The sequence below is a fragment of the Gallinula chloropus genome (genome assembly GCF_964237585.1).
Source record: "Gallinula chloropus genome assembly, chromosome: 27".
In the NCBI taxonomy this organism is placed as follows: Eukaryota; Metazoa; Chordata; class Aves; order Gruiformes; family Rallidae; genus Gallinula; species Gallinula chloropus.
In genome coordinates, this window is record NC_140112.1 from 6,840,558 (window position 1) to 6,863,671 (window position 23,114).

General features: G+C 55.1%; 1 protein-coding gene across 1 annotated transcript in view; it reads left to right on the forward strand.

Moving 5' to 3' along the window:
* Positions 1-23,114, forward strand: part of FOXP4 (forkhead box P4) — a 59,993-nt gene that overhangs the window by 21,688 nt on the left and 15,191 nt on the right. Inside the window, exons 2-5 of the mRNA XM_084275793.1 lie at positions 241-463; positions 8,979-9,068; positions 17,174-17,296; positions 19,288-19,374. Of these exons, the coding sequence (XP_084131919.1) occupies positions 257-463; positions 8,979-9,068; positions 17,174-17,296; positions 19,288-19,374 (507 nt within the window). The 5' untranslated portion in view covers positions 241-256. The remainder of the gene's footprint in view (positions 1-240; positions 464-8,978; positions 9,069-17,173; positions 17,297-19,287; positions 19,375-23,114) is intronic.

Genomic DNA, 23,114 nt, shown 5'->3' on the forward strand with positions numbered 1-23,114 from the left:
GCTTTGCCCCAGCGCCATGCCGGGGCCAGCAGCATGTTCACGGCAGCTCGCGGCGTCGTACGTTTATTTCTTCGGAGTAAATTGTACGCAGCTAAAACCAGCTGGCGTTTGACATCCCATCCCTTCATCTCTTTACCATACCTTGCAGGGGTCAGCGATGGGGGGGCGAGTGGTGGGGGATGCCAACCAGAGCTTTCCACCTCTCTTCTCAAGCTCCGCTCTCTCCTCTTCCTCCTTCAGGTCCTGCTAGCAAGTCATGATGGTTGAATCCGCCTCGGAGACGATACGGTCCACTCCCTCCAGCCAAAACGGGGTCAGCAGTCTCAGCAACCAGCCCGATGGTGGCGGGGGCGGCGGCGGAGCAGGTGGCGGAGGAGGGGGCGGCGGGCGCGATGGAGCCGCAAGCGGGGAGACCAACGGTGAGATGAGCCCCGTGGAGCTCCTGCACTTCCAGCAGCAGCAGGTAGGAGGGATGCCCTGCTTCCTGCTCTTGCCTGCCTGACCACATGGAATCGGGTCCTTTGAGGATTTGGGGCAAATACCTGTTTTATCTTCTCCTCGTCCCCGGGGCTGGTTGAGGAGGTGGGCTGCATGAGACTTGGTCATCCCTCTAGAAAATGAGGTGCAAGCACTGCCCTGATAAAAGCAGGTGCCCATCCTTCTGGGTGCACATCCCTGGGAGATGGAGCCCATCCATCCCTCTGTGCAGCTCAGGGGCTGGTGCCTGCTGCCCCAGGGATGGCTGAATTCTGGTTGGGTGGGAGGGGGGCAGGTCCTGTCTGAGCTGGTGGGAGGTTTGGCTGCTCTGTCCTCTATCAGCTAGGGGAGAAAGCAATGCAGGGAAAGGAGGAGGGCTGCGAGAGCAGGCTCCAGTCCTGTTGGCTCCAAAATCCAGAGCAGGTTCCCTCTGACTCTGCATTTGGTCGCCCAGGTGGGTGACAAGATGGGGTCCCCCCATTCTCTGAACAAGATTTATCCTCAGACATGTGGTATCAAACACACGTGTGCCTGCGACAGCTCCATCCCTGAGCACACGTGTGCATACCTCAGAGAGTGTGAGGGAACCGCGTGGCACACGTCTCCCCTTACACCCTGTGCAGTTCCTGGGATGTGGAGGGGGGAGACAGATGGACAGACAGACGTGTGTGCGTGCCTGCAGGTTACCTTTCAAAACAAACTTCGGAGAAAACATAAATTTTCCTCCTCGGATACTAAATAAGGCAATGATCCCTGCCTCGTATAGAGATCGCCTCCCTGAGCCATAAATTCCAGCGTGAAAGCTGTAAAAAATTGCTGTGTCTGATACTTTAGTAGTGAGTGCTGTAAATCCATTACCTGAATAACAGCCGTTTCGCACGCAGTTAAGCCCCTGTTCCCCTGATCTGAAGGGTAATCATGCGTGTAATGCTGCTGCGAGTCACCCCTGCCGAAGGAAGCTGCCGCGCGCTCCCCTCCCCGGCCCCGAATTTCACTGTGAGGCAGCTGGAGCCGGGGATGAACGGGAGATGCTTGTCCCTGCGAGGCTGAAACGATGTGGATAGGAGGGTGGGCAGTGTGCGTGTGAAACAGGGTTCTCTCTTCTGGAAAATTAGAAGGGGGGGGTGATGGAAAAAGGGCTTTTGGGATGCTGCTGAGCTCGCACAGAATCAAACCTGCCTGAGGTTTGATTTCCCCCTTTTGCATTTCTTCTTTTGGATTCCTGGTGTAATTACCGTGGGAACTGTGGAATTAGTAAGGCAGGGAGGGAGTTTGGTAAACTTCCAAAAACAAATGACATCTGCAATGACAGCACCTTGTGGGGAGGGAAAAAAATAACCCACCACCCCCAACCCGCCATCCCAAGGGCTATCAGTCTTCATGCTTCAGGGAACAGGCTGAGCACCAGCTGGGGTCAGGAATAAATGTCCCCATATATAGAGCTTTGCACAATTAGGTGCTTTATGAAGGCTTTACACCATCCTCGGGAGCATCCAGCCTTTGCCCCTTCTCGCAGGCGGCTCCCGGACCACTGGGCTGTTCCTGTCTGACAGCTTCTCCGTCCTGGCTCTGCCTCTGCCGCAGCTCCTGAATGCCTGTGCTCAATCCTTATTCTTATTTAACTATGTGAAATCTCCAAGAAACCTTCGGAAGCCTGAAGAGGTGGGAGCTCACCACTCAGCCACCCCATCTGTGCCCTAAAACTCCACAGCCCTAGGGGTTTGCTTAGGCAATACAGCTCCCTGGGGGTCAAAAATCCCTTGATTTTTGGCTGGTTTTGCGCCTTTCTTTTGTGAAACAGGCTGGGTTTTGACCTCCTGTGGCACCCAGAGTCTCTCTGCTTTCACCCTTTTGGAAGGGTGACCCCAGACAGCCCCGGGGCTTGTTTGGTTTGCAGAGACTTCTCTGTTTCGAACTCCTCCCTGAAGATGCTTGCCTGGATGGGAGCTTGCAGGAAGGCATGTGTATCGCAGGGTGCTCAGGGACCCCCTCCCCCCCAAAAAAAGCTGTTTTGTGGCTTCTGGGGAGTACCTGGAGCAAGAGGATGGGGTTATCCAGCAGCACCAGGGCAGGGGTTTGTTTCCAGCCATGGCACCAGCTCTGCTCCATGACAGAACACAGCTTTCTGTCACCATCCTCATCTGCGCCTGGTCTGTCTGTCCACCCCGATCAGTGCAACTTCAGAGCATCCCATGGTCTGGAGAGGCTGGAGGGAGAGTGGGAGCTTGGTAGGATGGGATGGGGAAAGGCAATCCCCCTCCCCTCACTTCCCCCCGCTCCCTCCCCAGCCCAGGGTATGGCGTTCGGGTTAAATCCCTGGATTTCAATGGTGGGATTCAACTGAAAAGCTTGAATAGCGCGCGTCCGCATTGTGCCGGGGTTGGCGGAGGGGAGAGGTCGGCCGGGGGCATGGGAGGGCTGCCGGCCGGCCGGGGTCTCCCACCGCCGTTGCTGTGGGAACATGCCGAGACCTCCAGTGAGCTGACATCCTCCAACCCGCTCCAAAGGGCCCCGCCGCCTTTGCTCGTTAATGAGTTTTTAACGTGGGGGCCAGCCCCTCGCCCCCCCCCCCACCCCGGCGTGCCTTTACCACCCCTCCTCAGCCCGTAATCCTTGATGGAGGAAGGCCGGGCAGGAAGCAGGACAGCAAGGGTGATGCGGGTGTTGCATCCCTGTGATGAGGGGAAGGATGGGGCGATGCTCTGGCTTGGGTATCGGGGTGCAGCATCGCACCCCACGGAAGCAGGAGGGGAGATCCACAAGCAGGCATCGCGTGGGGCTGATTCTGATGATCTGGGTCTCTCCAGGCTCTCCTGGAATTTCCTGCAAAGGGTCTCCAAGTCTCCTCCTGGAGCTGGGGTTTGAATCCACAGGGTGCAGAGCAGTGGCGATTCGGGGTGCGGTGGGGTGAGAGCAAGGAGGATGCTCAGAGCAGGGATGTTTTGAGGGAGTGGTGGGAAAAGTCCCCAAGCTCGGCAGCCGCACGGTAGCTCTCTGCAAGTTGCAGTCCCGTGGAAAAGGAGCCATCTGGAAAGTCCAGCCGCTCCAGCATTATTTGGTGGGGTTTTATTACATTAAAAAAAAGAAAATATAATATTGCAGTTTATTGTAGACACATGTTAAAGAAATGTTGAGCTATTAAATGAAAAGAAGGCGCTTTTTTTTTAAAAAAACAACAAAACAGAAGCAAATTGGACTTTTTTGGTAGTTAAGGGTGTGGATGGGGGGAGGAGAAGCACTTCTGCCGTAGGAAAGATACCGTTCCATAAAACATGTGATCACATCTCAAATATATTGTGTAATCTGCTATTATTAGGGTATTTAAGATAAAAACGAGGCTGGAGCACTTAAGTGAAACTCATCTCTCTATTAGGTTCCTTGATTTATATTTCATATTTTACTGAGCACAAATGCAGGAGGGGTTTGGGGGGCCCTCTTTTTTTCTTCCCCCTCTATTTTTTTCTTCCCCCTCTTTTTTTTTTTCTTCCCCCTCTTTTTTTTCTTCCCCCTCTTTTTTTTTTTCTTCCCCCTCTTTTTTTTCTTCCCCCTCCTTTTTTTTTCTTCTCCCCTCTTTTTTTTCTTTCCTCCTCTTTTTTTTTCTTCTCCCCTCTTTTTTTTTCTTTCCCCCTCTTGTTTTTTCTTCCCCCCTCTTTTTTTTTTTTCTTCAAATTTCACAGGTTGGGATTGTTGAGAGCTTGTTCCTTGTGTTCTTCATTAGTGAAAATAGATTTAACCCCTCACCCGCAAGGATCGAAGAGTCAAGAGTGGAGGAAGAAAGTCCAGGACCATTACTGTGTGTGAGTGAAAGGGGAACAGCTGGGGCCAGGAGAGGCAAAAAAAAAGACTTTTTTCATTCCCTGTGAAGAATTGTGTCATTTTTGTTAATTTTTGATCTATTTGAGCCATTTGGTTCTGGTTAAGCAAGGCCAGGGCTGGGCCGGGTGGAAGTGCTTCTCAATATGGCATCATTTACCGTTAATATCCATCTAAAAATACCCGAGTGTGTGTGTTGTTTTAATAGCTCTAATTCTGGAATGTGACGATGTCATTTTTATGAGGTTAGTGTAAAAAATCTTCTCTTTTTTTAATATTATTTTTCCTCCCTTTTCAACCTCTTTCTATCCTCTGAGAGGAAAGGAGGGAAGAGGGATGACACGGACTCTTTATAGCTCCCCTTTTTGCCCCCTTCCTTGCAGAATTCTTGGTTTAATATAATCTTTTGGGTGTTTTATTGACTCTTTGGAGGTTAAAACCCCATGCAAAGCTTTGATCCCATTCAGGTGGAAAATCCCTCAGCTATTTTTGGGCAGTGGTTCCCATTGCGGGCTGGGTGAACCCGCTGCGCAGCGGGCAGCCGGCACACGGCTTTTGGCTCTGACAGCTGGAGCATCCAGGCAGCATTGGGCATCATGAAAGAGTACACCCTCATAAAATGCAGTACCTGTGGAATGAGGTAGTTTTAAAAATCCCTTGGACAAGACTTTCCATTGTGTTGTCTGATGTTTTGGGAGGCTGGGGGTTGTCTGTGGGCATCTCCATCCCAGCAAACTCTTTTGAACCTCTTGACCTATTTATTCACGTCTGACCAGCCGATGGGCGGCCTCAGAGAGACTTGGCTGGAGCAGATTTGGGGAGGGGGATTAAAAAAAGGCAGTCAAGCAGGGATAAGGGCTTAATGTAGGGTCTGAGTTGCGAATCAGCCACCCTCAGTGGGATGGGGGCTGCTGGCTCCTCTCGCCAGGCTCCTCCATTGCTGGGGCCAGATGGGACCTGGTATTCCCTATGGACAAAAGGGACGTTTGTGGTGTTTCCCCTGGGGAAGCAGCGAAAAGCTGCCCCTCCTGCCATCCTGAGGTGCCTCCATCACTTAGGGGGATGACGTGCAGAGTCCTCTGGCTGGAGCACGAGCCTTTAGGGGAAGAATTAATGATACTCTGAGGTGTGCAGGATGGAAGCCAGGACAACGGGTTGTTCACTGCCATAGGATGAGATGGTTTTGTCTGGAGTTGGGAGAAAGATCCAGCCTCAGCTTATCCAGCATGCTGAAGGGATTTGGTGTCCCTGGGGAGAGGCAAGCATCCCCGGGGGCTGGGTACCCCATGAACTCCCTTCCGTGACACCTCTGCTGCTGCAGGAGCAGCTCAGAGCAGGTCATTTATTGACCCTGTGCCCCCCAACACCTTCCAGCAGCTCTCATCCCTCCCACCAGTAACCTGGTGCAGTACAAGCACCCGGTGTAGCCTGAAGCACTTGTGGGTCACCCTCACAAACCCCCAGGTCACCATCCTCTTCCTCAGCCCTGAACAACCTTGCTGCTGCTGCTCTTGAGGGAGCAAAGCTGAACAGCACCAGCTCCTGACGTAACTGTCTGAGATGCTACAAACTTTTTTATGGGATAATTTGCTGATCAAAGGGAGCCAGCCAGGAGCATGATGAATTTGACACAACCCATTTGTTCCTAATTACGGGTAACATGCTAATGACTCTTGAATAACACCATGCAGTAGGATATAGGGTTTTATTTTTAAAAATCATTTTTTTTCTCTGGTTCACAGAGACAGGAGGTGAAAGCCCATCCATTCCTGTGTGGGAGACGTTCTTCCTTCTGCTTTAACATCTCCTCACCCCGTAGGAGAGGTTGTGGGCAACACCTTCCTTGCTCATCCCTCCAGAAAGGCTTTATCCTCCCAGAACCTGGGCTGGTCTGGACCCTGGGCTGGTCCGGATCCTGGGCTGATCCTCTGGCCCTTCAGGGTGAGGATAACAGATGTGGCTAACATGGGGCTCTGCATCCCAAAATTCTCAGGTATCTGCTTGCCTTGTAGAGTTGTGCAACAAGTTTGCAAAGCTAGGTGCTGCCAGCTAGAGCATCCTTCGTGTGCAGGGTGAGCTGAACTTCAGCTTAAGTGGAAATCAGTGGTGGGGAAGGAGGGAGGGGGAAGCTCCGGCGCGCTGGCAGAGAGGACCCTGTGTGCCATTGTAAAGCTGTGTCATTTTTTTTTATTTTATTTTATTTTTTTCCCCTGTAAATCTTGCAATTTCGTGCTTCAGAGCACAACGAAGTGAGAGAGCCAGCGGGGAGTGAATTAAATTCCCCCCTGAGAGGTGGCGTGGGGTGGGCAGCCAGTGGTGGGGCTGAGCCAGCCAAGTGCTGGGGATTCTTTGGCATCCACAGGCCAGCCACTATTTGGGTTTAGAAAGAGAGATTCTGGGAGAAGTCCAGCTTAGTGCTTTGCCTGGGTGCTGGCATTGTGTCTCACGTTTTTTCCCATCTTTGCCGTATTTTCCATCCTTCCTGCACTGATTTTTGTTGGCCTGCCTTACTGCATTGCCCTTGCAAGGTGGTCTTTAGGACCACTGGAGGAGTTTGATATGGTGCAGGTAGAGAAAGCAAATCCACAAGATCACACAGATACCTGGCAAAACAGATACAGGTTGGGCACCCGGTGTGTTACACACACAGGATGCAGGCAGCAGCCTGGCACCCATCCTTGTGTGGGTGCCACGAACCTGCCTGGCTCCGTGTTACACTGATACTGAGCAGCCATCGCTCGAATTCCTCCACCCTTTTGGCTTTTAACTGGAATTACTGTTTTCATTTCAAAAAGTAATTAAAATATCAGACCTTGAGCTGTCATAACTGTCAGAGGGTTTTTGTGTTCGCATTACCAGCGCACATCTATTACTGTTAATAACAGGGAAATAACATGCCTGCAGAGAAGCGGTGCCTTGTGTTGGGGCTGCGGTGGCGCTGGGGTTTGGACCGACGGGTTCCTACCAGCAGCAGATCACCACGTTTGTCCTCAAGGATTTTAAAGGGGGGGTGTTTTGGACTTGTTTGGTTGGGCAAAGTGAGTTTGCAAGTCAGCGGTCACACAGTTTATAAGAATCCCCGGCAGCCGGGTGGGGATGCTCAGGAAGAGGTAGAAGGCACTGGGCATCTCTGGGGGTGTTGGATACACCGTGGGTGCAGCCCTGGCAATTCACTATTGGGCGAGAACGTTGGGTTCACGAGGTTTTTGACACTCCTGGGCTTCAGAGTTTCTCAGGACACACACGTGGTGACAAGCAGGGTCGGGGGGTGAGGTGTGTCTGGGTGTGGGCTTTGGGTCCTGTAGCTAAGAAATGGTATTTTTATAAATCACACAGGCAGAGCTTGGTTTGCTAAACCCTCTGCGTGCTGCTTCTGGCTTTGGTAAACCTAAAATGACTGATTCAAATCTAAAATGACCTCTCACTTTGCAAATGCACTTCTTAACGCCTGTGCAAGGAGAGGGTTGGAAGGCTTTTATCCACAGAGAAAAACCAGCAGTGGCACAGCTTGGACATCCTGGCTATAAATCTGCCCCGTGCTTTCTTCCCGAGCAAACCTTGGAATGTAAAATGAGACCTTTTGATTAAAACATGGGTCAGGAGTTTTCATGGATGCTCTGTTCAAGGGGGCCGTGGGTGCTCCTTGGTTCACAGAGGTTAAATAAATAGGTGAGTGGAGGAAATTGTGCGTCCAGGTGCATCCATGCTGCGGGTTTGCAAGGGGATTTGGCAGGGAGGGGTGGAAAGGCAGCGTGCGGGCTTGGAGCTCTCTTCTTTATAGCTGGAAGCGTGGAGAATTAACAAGTGGCCCTGTTATCAGCTCACACATATACCGGTGCTCGCTCTCAGCCATGCTTGCACTCCCTCCTCTCCCCTCCTTACCATCTCTCCACAGGGTTTTCCTTGTTTTCACCAATTTCCTTCTGCTGCTGACTGTACCACGCACAGCTCACTCACAGTTCCTCGAGCTCACCTGTGTTTCCACACATGCCTTGTTGTCAGTTGATGTTGGTTTCTCTCTCCTTTGCCTGTTGTGCGACTCTCTGGCCAGACACCTTCATCCCTGCAAACAGGCCAAGGAAAATCCCAGCTTTTTCTAAGAAAAACCCACAAAAATAAACAGGTTTTGTCTTGGTCACTTGTGCAAGTTCCTAAACTCCTCCTGCATCACCCTAAACTCTGTGCAGATGTGTTCATGGGCTCTGTATTCAAGGTCTAATCCTGCACCTAGCCTGACCATAATCTGGGCAGTGACCAGGACTTTTTGGTGCTCCAGTTTGAGAGTCATGTGTCAAATTAAATGGGATAGCTTTAGACACAAGGGATATCACTGGTGGCTGTGCACAAGGGGGATTAATCAGTCGGATGCTGGTGGTGTCTGTGCTGGGGCTTTGTGGGGGCAGGGGCCAACTCTCATGAAAAACTGTCAGAGGCATGAAGGAGCTGGGCTTGCTGAAATGGGGCAGGGGGGTGGTAGAAGAGAGGAGCCCCCCCACACACACCTCCAGGTCCCCGTAGTCCTCTGAAGGGGTAGGGACAGTGAGTGGTTTGTAATGGGATGTACTGGTCATATTGGTGCAAAGCATCTGGGTGCTGCTCTGGGGAGCTAGAGGGGGTGGGGAATGTGCCCAGAGGAGGAAGAGGGGGGCACCCTTCCTCCTGCCCACCCCTGTGTCTCTTCTTTGCAGGCTCTCCAGGTGGCACGCCAGTTCCTGCTGCAGCAGGCCACGGGGCTGAGCTCCCCCAGCAGCAACGAGGGCAAGCAGCCGGCAGTGCAGGTGAGCCCCATGACGTGTGTGTCCCCATTGCTCCCCCCTTTTTGGGAGGGATCTGGCTGCATGTTGCCTCTGTGTTTGGGTTGGGTAGAGCACCCCAGGAGCCTGCAAAGGGTTAAGTCCCCTGGGAACCTTGGAAATTTCTTGGCATTTGGGAAAGGGTGATGTGAGAGAAGGGATGGGAGAGAGGAGGTCACCGTGTGCCACTGTGCCTTGGGATGGCGTTTTGGATGGGGAGAAGCAGAGTTCCCCAGTGTCTGGACACCCCAAGGATGATGTGAGGTGCTGGATAAGGGCAGATCCTCGAGAATGGGACAGTCACTGGGATGGGACCGAAACACATCTGGGGTGGGGGAGGTTGTGGCACAGGCAGGAACATGGGGCTTTGGGTGGGCACAGCGGCCTTGGATGGTATCCCATTCCTGTAGGGGATGGGGGACACACCTCCCCTTTGCTGCCCTCCGGGAAAGGGTCAGAAGAAGGGTGTGAACCTGGGGAGAGGGGGAGGCAGAAAGAGGCAAAGCCCATGCAATGGCAAGTGACAATTTAAATAGCTGTGTGGAGGGGCTCTCCCTTCAGGCTAATTAAATTTATCAGAGAACAGCAGGTTACCTTATTAGAGCCACGTGGGTTTAATTAACAAAGGAAAGTAATTAGCACAAGCACTCTCAGAGCTGGAGGTCCTCCCGGTGCCAGGCTGAGCCGGCACGGCAGCGGGAGGGCAGCGAGAGCCGAGCTTGGGATGGGCAATCACCAGCTCTTCTCCTGGGTCGCCTGGATGCAGCTGAACGTCAGCTGGTGGCAAGTGCCATCCCGGTGCTGCCAGTGCTGGGACAGACGGGGATGGGGGTTGAGAGCTGCCCCACACACACCATCCCCAGCCACTTTACTGGGTTGGGATGCAGCAACTGAGTACGAGTAAGTGAGAATTAGTCAGGGCTTCTGCGGCACAAACAGGCGGCTTTTTCCAGCGGTGCTTGCAGGAAGGAAATGCAGTCACTGCATGGAAAATGTCTGCGAAGGACAAAGGCAGCGAGGGTGAAGTCAGATTCCGGTAATCGGCGCCTTGCTCCCCTCCGTGGGTGTGTGTCCTTGCCCACGCTTCTCCTGCCTGTGCTTCTTCCCTGCCCATCCCTCACTGCTCCCTCCGGAGCTTTCCTCAGCTGCAATGCGCTGGCGCTTGTTTCCCTTGCCATCCCATTCCCCCTTCTCCAGTGCTTTCTCTTGCCTCCCTTCCCTCCCCATCTGGCCGACGTCTTTGCTGGAGTGAGCTGGATCTGCCTTCCCCTCCCCTCCTCCCTCTTTTTTTTGCGTTGCAAAAGGACTTGTGAAAGTTGTAGACGTGAGTCAGAAATAGCTCATAACTCAGCAGCGACCGGCCTCTTCCTCTCCCCCCTCCCCTTCCCTGCCCCGCCAGCCCGCCGGCAGCTGGAGCGGGATCTGACCGAGGGGAGATAGAGGATTAAGCAGACTCCTTTGAAAGGAAGTTTATCTAACACAGAGTGGTGTGGATGAGACTGGCCAGAACGGCTGCAAGCGGAGGAGGAGGAGGGAGGAGGGCTGGATCCTGGCACAGCAGCCCCTGGCAGGACCAGGGGAGTCCATCGTGATATTTGGGAACCGGGGTGTACTCAGCCTGCTAAACCAGACCCCTGTGGGCTTTGTCCAGAGGGATGCTGCTAGGGCTGGATTTCCACATGGTTTTGGGGCATTTGGGGGAGAAGCTGCTCCAGCAGCCTCCCCTCAGCTCTCTGCCAGCCAGCTCCCACCCCCACTCCCGTGGGAAGCAAGCAGAAGTGTCCCAGTGTCAGCAGAGAGGGCAGGAGCTCAGCACCCAGCACCCAGGGGTGCTGCAGATCCCCCATTCCTGCCAACACCCAGCGCTTTCCATTGCAGTGAGCAGCTCCCTGCCACCTCGCCAGTGGGAATGGGACATGTATGGGGCACCAAGCCAGTGGGAATATTAACGACAGCCAACAGCAGCGTGCTCTAACAGACAAACAAGGAGCTGCTGGGCTCATTGGGGATCCGGGGGGATTATTATTTTTTAAAATATGAATCTCCTTTACTTCAGGATGCTGGAGGTGTGCATGCATGGGGAGCCTCAGAGCCCACCCTTGAACTAAAGCTGGATCTTAAATAAGTAAGGCATAAAACCCACCCCTACTCCAGAACTTTTTAATCTGGGTTTATTTCTTTGCAACTTTAAAACTCTTGGAAACTTGGCAGATGCTGATGAAATGTTGTGTTTGAGGACTTTGGCTGGTTTGCTGGGTGCTCCTCTCCTGCATGAGGCTGGTTGAGATGGGAAGATGCCCCCCCGCCCACCCATCCAGGGATTCTGCCACTGGCATCCAGTAAAACCCACAGCACCAAGGCAATGGAACATGTTTGGAAAGGCAGTACCCTGTGTTTTCAGTGCCGGGGCATTTTTGGCTTGGGGGCAACGCTGAATCATGGAGGTGCCCTTTTGTTTAGGGGTCCCTGCCCCAGCTCAGCCCCACAGAGTCAGGGGTCTCCCAGGAGCAACTTGCTGAGGTTAAAATGCCTCTGAAATGGGAGAGGGGCTGCAGGGCGCTGAGGGAAGGGGAGAGGAGTTTGGAGCAAACTGTGGGAAATTGCTTTTCTTTTGTCTGCTGCGGCGGGAGGGCAGCGGAGCGGAAAAGTGTATTTTGTTGATTTGAAACTTGAGTGAAATGGGTAATGAAGACAGATCAATACCAGCCCTTCTGCATTCCCTCTCCAGGAAAAAGAAATCCAGCAGCCCGTCCGTCTCGGCTTGCGCCGTGCTAGATTTTTTCCATTTGAACTCGCAGCACCGCTGTCCATCCCCGCTTCCCCCCTCCCCACTACTCCCCCTCCTCCTTCCCAGAGCCCCGCAGCTCTGCCAGCCCATAGCCCCCATCACCACCACCATCCCTGCCACCACGATGGCAGTAATGGTGCTTTGGAGCCACTTCAATCCTCGCAGGTTCCATCAGTGTGATGAGCTGTGCTGGCACACTGTACCCTCAGAGCAGATGTGGTCCCCTGGGGATCCCACACGGGTGATGCTCAGGGGGGCAGTGGCTCACCCCAAACCACGGCAGGACCATGCTGAGGAAGGGGTTGCTGGGCAGCGAGCGATCCAGCTCATCATCGCCTCCGCTCTCCGTGTCCCCCAGCCAACTCCCTTTCAACTTTAGCGACTCACAGCCCAATTATGCATGATTAGTGCCTCCCCGGCGGGGTGGCTTCGCTAACGAGGATGCACTGTTGGGTGGAACACGCAGGGGATTGATTCCTCTTTCTCTTTGCATGCAGCTGAACATCAGAGGCTGGTTGTGCTCCATGCAGCACCCACCCGAGCTGCTGCCCTCCTCCTGCCCCCCTCACCCCCCACCCAGGGCAGTTACTCTTTTGGCTGTTCCAAATATTAGTGAAATAACCCCACAGCCTCCAAACCGTCCTGGCATGTGGAGCTGGAGCTACCTTGCAGATCCACTTTTGGCTTCCCAAACTTGGGAAGGGTTTTGCTCTCTGTCCAATCTTGGTATAGTGTGAGCGGAGGGGTGGTAGAGGCTGCACAGTGTTTGGGTGGCTCTGTGCCACTATCAAGATATATATATATATATATCTAGACTGGGATATACTGGTGTGAGTAGCATCTGAATGGCCCTGGGCATCCAAGGCTCTCACAGACTGTCTGAAACAGCTGAATCTCTGAGCTCGCTCGGGGATGCTGAGCGCAGGAGGGGACACAAGAATGTGCCTGTGTGTTTTGGCTGGGTTCAAAGGGCAGGGCTTGCTCTTCGCCAGCTGCAGCAGTGAGAAGCGGGTGCTTGTGAGGAGGAATTGCTCATCCCCTGTCCCTAAAAACCAGCAGACCTAAAGCTGCTCTTGGTGATGATTGCTGCTGTCCCCAGCTCCCGGGCTCCCTGGCTGACCTCTCCTCCGTTTGTTCCTGTTGGTTTTGGAATCTAAAAGGGTGTTTAGAAAGGAAAAAGCAGCACAAGTGTTTGCTAATACCTGAGATTAGATCAGAGAGGAGGATGTGCACTCTGCGGGAAGCACGGAACACCCCAGGGAGCTGTCGTGCACCCAGCACAGGGAGGGGTTGGCTCATCCCCAGGGACCAGGGGGGACAGGGGTGGACAAGGGCTGGGCTGCACCTGCCCTGGCATGGCAGCTTGGACATGCGGTTTTAAGATGGACCTGGAGATACTCCTTTCCATGGTGGTGGCAACATGTTCCCCTCACAGCTCTCTGGCGATGCGCAGTGGCTCCTGCGGCAACCTCCCAGCATGGTGTGACCGCCTGGGAGGTGAAGGTTAGTGCAGGGATGCTTTGAGGCTGAGCAATCCATGGGCTTTCTCACACACCCTGGGCTGATGGGGGATGTCCCAACTCCCATGCTGTGCCAAGCTGGCTGTCCCAGGGGTCACGAGGGCAGCCGGCCATCCATCCCTCTCATGGCAGCGCCGCCGTACCGGGAGCCAAGACTGGCTGTTGGGTTGTGGCTTTCCCTGCTCTGCCTCGTGGCTGGGAGTTGCAGTCTCCTTCCCGTAAAAAAGGAAAAGGAGGCAAAAAGAGAAAACCCAAAAAACCTGAAGAAAAATTTAAATGAAAGCATTGCTCCCCCATCCCGCTGCGTTCCACCCAGCCAAATCCTGTAGCGCTCAGCCAGCCTTGGCAGAGTTGCTCTGTGCTTACGCCAGGCGCTGAGTTTCCCCTGTAATACCCATCTCGTTTTCCACCCTTGACGACCCGCATCCACCCCATCCTTTTGGCACGGAGGGATTACAACTGGGACCACCTGGATAAATCACCCTCGGGAGATCCCGTTCTTCGCCGGTGGGAGCCGACGCGCCGGGGCTTTCTGGGAGGCAGCCGGAGCTGTTAGTAAGCAGTTTTGCGGAGTGGCAGCCAGCCAAGGCGTGAGTCAAACCCTTCCTGAGTCGGTGTCTGGCAGATGCCAGCTCATGACGTGCCAGCCGGGGACCAGCCGCTGCTGCTGCTGTGGGGGGCTGGCTGCTGGGACCTGCTTCCCGAGGGTTTCGCTGGGTGTGGGTGCGACTTCCACATGCGAGGATGATCCCAGTCTGCTCTGGGTCCTGGGGAGGGATGGATGGAGAGGATGTGGCTGGGTGCAGCAAGCTAACCCACCCTGTCCCCACACTGTGCTGCTCTCACTTGGGCTATTGACCACTAGCACCTGAGTTTTTGAGGTGCCAGTTGCCCAGAGCCCACCCTGGCACGTGGGGTGCCAGGCAGACCCAGTCCCCTTGCACACCAGCAGTCTCCGAGTGCTGTGGATGCAGGTGAAGGGGTTGAACCGTGCTCTTCGGTGTCCCCCTCCTCATCAGCAGGGCTTTCAGCTGAGCCGGGGATGGCTGTTGCCACCTCCCATCTCATTTTGCTGGGGCAGCAGCTGTCACTGTCCCTGCCGAGGCAGCTGGGGCTGTCACCGGAGCCCAGGGAGGTGCTGGGGTTTGCTACCCTGTGCTGGGATCACACCAACCACTGGCAGCAGTGCCTCTCTGGGACTGGTGATGAATGGCAGCAGCAGGAGCAAAACTTGCTGCATGTGGGAATTTCCCCTTTCACTAAAGAAAGTTCCTGGCCTCCTTGGGAACCTTAGAGCCGGAAGTGAGAGGTTTTTTTCATGCTGGGTGGAAATTCTTCGTGCAGCTTTGGCATCTGTCAGGGCTCAGGGAGGGAAGGAGACAGAGCCCAGATATCCCTCTCAAAGAGCCCAGCACCCTGTTCACCCCGTTCACACCTCACCCCTTGGTGAAGCCGCTGCCATTTCCCCCATGTCAGCTCTGCATCCGAGCGGGGAAGGGGAAGAGAAGGAAAAAAAAAAAAAGCCCATTTAATGCAGACAAAGGTTGTATGAAAATATAATTCTGCTTTTGTTAGCAGCCATCAAACTCTAAAAAGCGTCGCTTTTGTTTTCTTGTAACATTGTGAAAACCTCGTGTCGGATCGAGAGCTGGGGCCCTCTCGACTAATCGCCTCTCCTTTGTGTTTTTAGATTATAGGGGCAATTAGTGTTGTCAAAACCTCTGGCAATTCTCTTTGCTCTTGACAGGGTGTCAGTCCGCTGGGCGAGAAATGGAAGGTGTTATAACTCTCCGGTAATTAGGATGCCTCCGATTTGAAAATGCCAGCAAACGTGTACGGAGAGGCCACAGCGGCAGGGGAAGGGGGGGGCAGGGAGGCCGGCCTGGATGGGGGGGATGTGGATGAGCAATTAATTAGGGGCTCTCATTCCGAGCACGTTGCCAGCTGATGAATTGGCAAAGGGAAATTAGCAGGATGCTTAGCTCCCAGCCAAGCGGGTGCGCACCCCGCTTGCTTTTGCCTTGCCATCCTCCCCAGCTTCCCTTCTTCCCAGATGTTCACTGAGGGCTTTGCACAGCTGTCTGTGAGCACCTGACTGCTGAAACGACATCTCTTCACCGGTGCCAGTGCTGCGGGGGGGTGCTTGGGGCTCTGTCGGGTGTTCAGTGGGTACAGGAGCCCTCACGGGGCTTTGCAGCTCTTTACTGGGGATATTCCTGCATCCTCCAGAGCCTTCTGTCACCAGCCAGGCCCAGGCAGTTGAAGGCACCCCAGCAGAAGCCCTGGGGTGTGAACACGCAGTAATTAATCGATAATTCTGACACAAAGGTGGCTGAGGGGGTGGGAATTGGGGATTTCGGGGCGACAGAGCTCAGCCCCGCTTGTGATTCCTCCCTCCAGCAAAAATGCCTGAGTAAACAGATAAGCCTTTGCAATCTCCCTTGAAGGTCAGCATGCTCCAGCATGGCCAGACACCTAACACGGGTGGGAAGGACTGCACGGAGCTGCTGGGGTTCCTTCCCTGCTCCTTGGCATGCTGGGATGGCTGGAGCCAGGAAACTGGGCAGCAGATCCAGACCCAGAGCCTGGGTATCACTCAGAGCCTGGGCAGAAGGGGCTGATGCGTGTTGGGCTCTCATCTGGGCTTTGCTGGGTGATGTGAAGCCAGTGGCTTTGTTTCTCTGTCCCTTGGTCTCTGAGGTCCTGAGACCCTTGCGTGAGGGTTGACAAGTTGTCTGCTTGGGATCAAACTTGCGCCCTTGGCTCACACAGGGAGTCTGGCTTGGGCTCCACCATGTCCCGAGGGGTTGTTGTGTGTTCCTGGAGTCCAGAGGCTGCGGGCAGGAACAGGCAGGAGGCTGCTGGTGGCTCACTGGCTCTCTTGCTCCCGATCAGCAGTGGTCATCTGCTTTCCTAGGAAAAGGGAAGGGTTATTAAATCACAGCAGAGCCATAACCCTGCCTTGCAAAGGGCTTTGAGCCGCTGGGGTCTGTGGAGAGCTGGGATAAGACAGCTCTTGATGGTCACAGTTGGGAAGGCAGTGTTGCCCCACCTGAGCAGGACTGGTGGGGCTGGGATCCATCACTGACACCTTCCCCAGCTCTCTGCTGCTTTGCCGTGGGGGTGTGGACCCGTGTTATGATAACCAAAGGCCGGGGTTGGCAGGTTTTCTTAGCCCTCCCTCCCCTTGGCATAGTAATTACTTGAGTTACTGGTGTCAGCTGGAGGTAAAGCTTTGATGTGTCTGTGGAAAAACGGGTAACCTCTTCCTCCGTGCTCTGCTTTGCAAAGTTATCTGGGTGATCGGTATCTTCCCCTCTTCCCTTGGTGTTCCCCTCTTCCCTGAATCTTTCAGGACCCCGAGGGAAGGAGTGGTGCCCAGCACCTTTCCTGCGCTGGCAGCAGGGGAAGGAGCTGTGATTTGGACCTGGCTCCCAGTGTGCCACTGGCTCCTCTTGATGCCTAATTCCCAGTTCTCCCAGCCAAATTGCACCTAAAGGCGACTCTGTGGGCAGAGACCACCGTTCCCTTGGGATGGGGGGAGCTCACAGTTTAGGAAGCTCCACCCCAGTGCCAGTTGTACCACCGGGCATCTCCGTGCCATCATCCCATCCCCAGCATTGGCCGTGGCATCATGGAAGGTGATACAGGACCAAGGGACACGGAGGATGCTCTGGGAGAGCCTGGGGGTGGGAGGCACTCACCGGCTGTTGGCATGTGGGGAGGGTTGGGGTGGGGTTTTTTTGGCACTGGGAGTGGTGATGTGTCCTTCCTCTCTGCAGGTCCCCGTGTCCGTGGCCATGATGTCCCCACAGATGATCACGCCGCAGCAGATGCAGCAGATCCTCTCACCGCCCCAGCTCCAGGCCCTCCTGCAGCAGCAGCAGGCGATAATGCTGCAACAGGTAACACAGGTCCTGGGCTGGCTGTGTGCGGGCCAGATGCGACCCAGTAATTTCCCCCTAGTGCTCTCGAATGCTGGGACAGGGAGATGGGTCCTTTCCCCTCCCCGCTCCTGCCTTCCCCTGCATTTCCTTGGGCATTCCCAGCATGTCCAGCACCAGGGGATGAAAAGAGCTGTAGGTGCTAACGGTGCCATCAAAGCTGGATGTGCTGCCATGTCTCAAAGCCCTGGAAGCTCACACTGGCTAGCTCATGGAGAGAGATGGGTGGCCAGGTGGATGCTTTCAGCTCCATGGAACCCAAGCAGAGCCCTCACAGCCACTGTCTGGGCTTTGGGGCAGGTGCCTGGGGCTGCCTCCAGACCTCGAGCGTGTGGATTTGTTTCTCACGGCCCCGCTTAGCTTTTCTAGAGTGTTCTGTCAAACGTGAAAGGAACGGGGAGGGAATTAAAAAGGGAGAAGAGAGGGGGGAAAAAAACCCAACCCCAAACCTCAACTCCAAAACAGAACAGGTCTGCTTGGGTAAACACCTCCTGCCAGCGGGAGCGAAAGAAGGAGAAATCCCACAAGCATCCCCCACACCCTTCCTCCTGCCTCCAGTACCTGTTTACTCCAAACAGGCTGATAAGGATTCAAGGTTGGCCCCGGGGAAAGAACAAAGGGTAAACACAACCCTGGGTGGGTCCTTCTCCAAGCCTCTTTGGAGCCGGATAAAGAAACACGTTTGACTGCAAATTAAACAACCCAGGCCGGAATAGCTCGCATTCTCCACCAGAAGAAAACCAAACATCACACCTCTCACCCCTGACCCAATGTTCCCGCAGCCGCGCTCGACCATGTTGCAGAGCCCTGGCTTTGATTGGCTTTCGGGTAAACACCCAGGCTCTCCAAACCTGTTCCCCGACAGAAAAAGCCGACTTGCTGCTGTCAGCGCTGTCAGCCCCGAGCTGATAAAGGCTTCCCAGCATCCCAAGGGGCATTCCTGAGCCGCCAGCGTCGCCCCTGTACTGGGGTACGGGCAGGGTGGGAGGGGGCCGCCAGGTCTTGCTGACCTCCCCGTGCCTCCGGCCCCTCCTGCGCACAGCAAATCCATCACCAACAGTTTATTTAGGGGCTGGGGTGAGAGCTGGAGTCAATGCCAGCAGGTCCTGGTGCTGCCTCCTGCAGACTGGGACCCTCCTTGGTGGCTCTCTGGGGGATGAAGTGTTCTTCTGTTTCATTGGCCCAGTAAAACACTGTTTTCACCACTTGCTGGTGCTTTCTGGTGGTGCCCGTGAAGGGGGGATGCAGGTCTGACCCCCCAGAGCTCATGGCTTTGCACTGCCCATGCCAGAAGCCATGAATGCTCCCAGCCTTTGCCAACCATGAGCCCCTGCAGCCCTTGTGATGCTTGCCAAAGGTGTTTTGGGGTCCCACCATTCAAAAACTGGGCTTTCTGCACTGCTGAGAAGCTGGGTTATGTGCTTGAGTGCCTGGGCACTCTTCTCTCAAGGGGGTTACCCACCTCCTGGTATTTCATATCCCCCTGTTGAATAACCCCCGCAGGACACCTGCAGGATCTTGGGGTCATGGAGGAATTACTGAGTTAGGGAGGGGTTGTGACCCTCCTCCCTGGGGCCCATCAATGCAGAGGCTCCTGGTCCGACTGCCAACAGAAAGCCAGGGAAACTGATCGGCATCGGCTGAGGGGTGGGGGGAAAGAGGAGGTTTGGCATCGGTGGTTGTTGGGGATTTGCCATGCTGTGGGGATCTGGAGCCCCTGGGAACATGTGCCAAGGTTTCCTCTGCAGCTCTGAGTCCTTCAGCCAATATTTTTCCTCTGTAACCTGCAGCCAGGAGCCTGCCCTGATGCTGTGGGGCTGGGGCAGCGTGGCTGTGGCAGAGCCAGGTGCTGGGCATGGGGTGATGCTGGGCAGAGAAATGTGAGCGGTGTGTTTTCTGCTGCTAATCCAGGCTGCTCTCTCCCTTTCTGCCCCTGCCTCCTTCCCTCCCAGTTGCAGGAATACTACAAGAAGCAACAGGAGCAGCTTCACCTGCAGCTATTGACACAGCAGCAGGCCGGAAAGCAGCAACCCAAAGAGGTGAGCTCACCGTGCATGGCTTCTGAGCCATCAGATCTGGCATCAAATAAAAGGGCGACCAGCACAAAACAAGGTGTGTGTGAGTCCCAGGACCCGGGACATCCAGCTGGGAGCTGGTGGGGACAGGACAATGGGGGCATCCTGCTCCTGAAGGGTGCTGGGGCTGGCTGCTGGTCTGGGTGCTGGGGAGTTGTTGTTCCTCCTTCCTATCTGCGATCTGGCACATGCACTGAGCTGCGTCGTTCTTAGCACTGCGTCCTTGTCGGAGCATCTAGAAACTATGGGGTGGGTGCAGGGAGCGGTGAAGTCAGCGGGTGAGGGCAGGCAGTTCCGGCAGAGCTGCTAGACCCTCCCTGACAGGAGGAGCACATTGGTGCCCCCCGCCCCTCCGGCACAGGGTGAGGCGTCCACAGATGCTTCTCTCGTGGTGGGGTGCAGAGGAGGCTGGCCTCAGCCCTTGCCCATGAACTGGTCCTGCCCTGGGTGAGCTCTTGGCACAGCTTGAGGAGCCCAGTCCCCACTAAGCTGGCACAGCAGCTCCGTGGCAAGCGGGCAGGCAGGGCTGGCCAGGAGGGAACCCACACCAGGGCTTCTCCTGCCAGCAGCAGTGGCTCTGCAGAACCCAGGCGCTGTGTGAAACAGCAGAGATGCCAGCAAAGGCTTTTCCAGTGGGAAACACTCGGGCATGGGATGCCGACAGCCCCCCCCATGACCTGCTGAGCAGTGGTGGGCTCTCTGCTGGGGTCGTGGTTGCCTTTTTTTGCATGCGATTGCATCAATCTTGTGTAACTCCCTTTCCATAACAGGTTTTACTGCACTTTCCCCAGGTGCTGGGGCTGTACCAGCAACCCTTGGTTTTGGGGATGTGCTGGTCACATGGATCCTGGGGGTTTTACCCCATCAGCAGCAGGCCAACAGCACCTCTCCCTTCCTTTCCCTTATGTATTTTTGGCCCTCTGTCTCTTCCCAGACTTATGTGCCTGGTCCTGCATTGGGGGTGTTTGCTGCTGTGTGGCTGGCATCCCTTCCCTCTCTGTTCAGCATCCTTCCTTAGGCTCTGGGTGCAGAGGGATGCGGAGCTGAGCCGCTCGGTCGCTGTCCCCAGCCAAGCATCAGTAGCAAGTAGGGAAAAAATGGGGTGCTGAGGCTGTTTGCCGCAGTCACTCCTCCTGAAATCCAACACCTTGATGTACACACAGTTCTCCAGCACTTAAAAATTCCCGTTTACTTTGGAGGAACAAAGCGTTTTAGCCCAGGCTCTGTGTTTGGGTGGCTGCAGCAGGGACTTGACAGGGCTGGGGGTGATAATAGGGTGGCTCGAGCCGCTCAGGGTCAAGCCAGCACCCACTCCAGCTTTCAGTAGACTTTGACCCCAGGCTTTCATTGCAGGATGTCGGTGTATTTATGCAGTGTCTGCAGAGTCAGGCTTTTATCAGAGCCATCTCTGGGAGCTGGAGTAGCTGCTCATGCTCTAGGAACTGGGGGGAGGCATAAATCTCAGCTTCCTCAAGGACTTTCCTCTTGGCCGTGGTAATGTTATATTGCAGCAACAAACAGGGATATAATTAAGCTCTAACAAAGGGTTTGCTTAGCGGGCTCCTGGTTTAAAAAGCACATGTTAACTTTTAATTAAATGGTACAGAGGAGATGAGAAATTTATCCACTAAGAAAAGTCTGAGTTGCCAGTGGGGGAAGAGGGACATCAGAAGCTGCTTAAAAGGGGTGTATGTCCAATTCCTGGCAGCATCCCCACCGCGTGGCCCCGAAAAACAGCAAGGGGGTCCCTCAGGAGTGTATCCCAGGATGTTTTCCCCTACCAAAAACCCCAGCTGGGCTTTTTTGGGGTCGGCTTCACCCTGTGAGTTTGGGCAGCTGCTATTAATAAAAGCCCTCTTTTGGGTAGCGGCACATGCCTGCCAGGACCAGACAGCACGGGGAATAACTGGCGTGTCTGGGATGCCGCTGGAGAGCCACTCTTGGCCGCCAGTGGCTCCTTCATGGAAATCCACGGCGGTGTTTAATTACGGCCCCGCCGCAAGGTTTGTAAACCCAGCGCCTTCTGCTTTCCCTCCGCTTGATTTCAAGGACTTTGCCTCGGTGTAATTGTAAGTCAGCGGCTCATCTGAGAGCTCAGAGGGGAATCAGCAGGTGGGAACGGCTTCGTGCTGCCTCAGCCTCCGTGCCGGGAGCAGGGAGCAGCCTACAGAGCAGGGAGCAGGTAGCAGCATCGCACGGAGGAGCAGCTCACATCTCAGCTCAGATCTCCCCGGGAGGAGTGGCATGGCTGGAGGTCCCCCGGAGGGTGTAGGGAAGGGGAGAATAGGAAAAAGAGGGAACCTAGGAGGATGGAAACATGTCGGAAGCGCCTGTCGCGCAGCATCCTGTCCCAGAGGATGCGGGATGCTTTGTGTCCGTGGCCTGTGAGGAGCTGCACCGTGGCAGGGAAGGGGGCACGAGGAGGGGGCTGAGATCCATGCATTTCTGCATCCTGCTAGGATGGGGCTGAGCTGCAGCACATCCCAGCCCCTCACAGAGTATTTTCCTGCCTTAGGGTGTAAGGGCAGATCCCCCCCCGGCCCCAAGAGCATCCTCGGCATGGGGGAAGCTGTGAGGGGAGTGAGGAGCTGTTGTGCAGGGCTGGAACAGCTCCAGGCAGCCCCTCACCCTCATGGCATGAGGCAGCAGAGCCGATGTCTGCTATCCCACTCTATCCCTGACAGCTTTGCCTCTCCAAACCCAGCTGCTGCAAGCGGCACCCGGGCGCGGAGACCCCAATCTGCCCTGGGGGTGAGACTGGAGGGTCTCTGTGTGCCCCCAAAGCCGATGGCAGGGGCTGTCCCTCTCCCTAGGTTGGCGGGGCAGGGGAGGGGGTGGTGCGGGGGGCTGCCTGCTGCCTAACCTCAGTGTCAGCTTAATGAACTGCTCCTGTCAGTCCCGCATGTCACGCCAAAACTCCTCCTGATGTGCTCATAAATCAAAGTGACGGCAGCTCTTACCCCGGTAGCTGCACCCAGTCATCTGCATCTAATGTACGCCGAGTGCCGGCGAAGCTCTGGACCCCGAGCCCCCACGCTGGGACTGGGATTGGCAGGGTAGGGGGTGTGGGGACCAAACACAGGATCCAGTCCTAACACACAGAGCAAAATCCTCCAGTGGGTGCTGGGGTCTCCCTCCAGGATGGACTCAGCCAGGCTGGGGCTTGCAGAGAGAGAGGAACTGAGCAAAGCTTGTGGGGTGATGGCTGGGGCTGAAATTCAAGCTCTCAGCACCCTGCCTTGTCTGGGGCAGACACAAGTGGCTCCGAGCCCCGGGGCTGGTGGGTGGCTCTGCATGTGGGTGCACCTCTTCACCCCTATCACACTCAGTGGTTTTGAGCCCATGGAGTTTGTTGTCTCTGCAGTGTGGTGAGTGCTCTCTAGGGACTGGCAAATTGGCTTCCCTAGGGAGGAACAGTCCTTGTTTTGGCTTAGCCTGGGTGTTCATGCAGCTGCTGCACACCAGGACTTGTATTCCCAAGGTCGGTCCCTGTGATCGTGCTCTGGTGAAGCTGGAAGGATGCATATGTGGATTTGAAGCACGCAAAGGTTCTGGTTTAAAATGGACACCATCGCCCCCACCAGAACCACCCGTGGGGTCAGGGCTGCCCCAGGGCTCAGGGGAGTCTGACTCCACTGGCGGCAGCTCCAGGGAGGCCGGGTTGGGAGAGCCCAGCTGGGATGCAGGGCTTAGGCAGCGTGCCC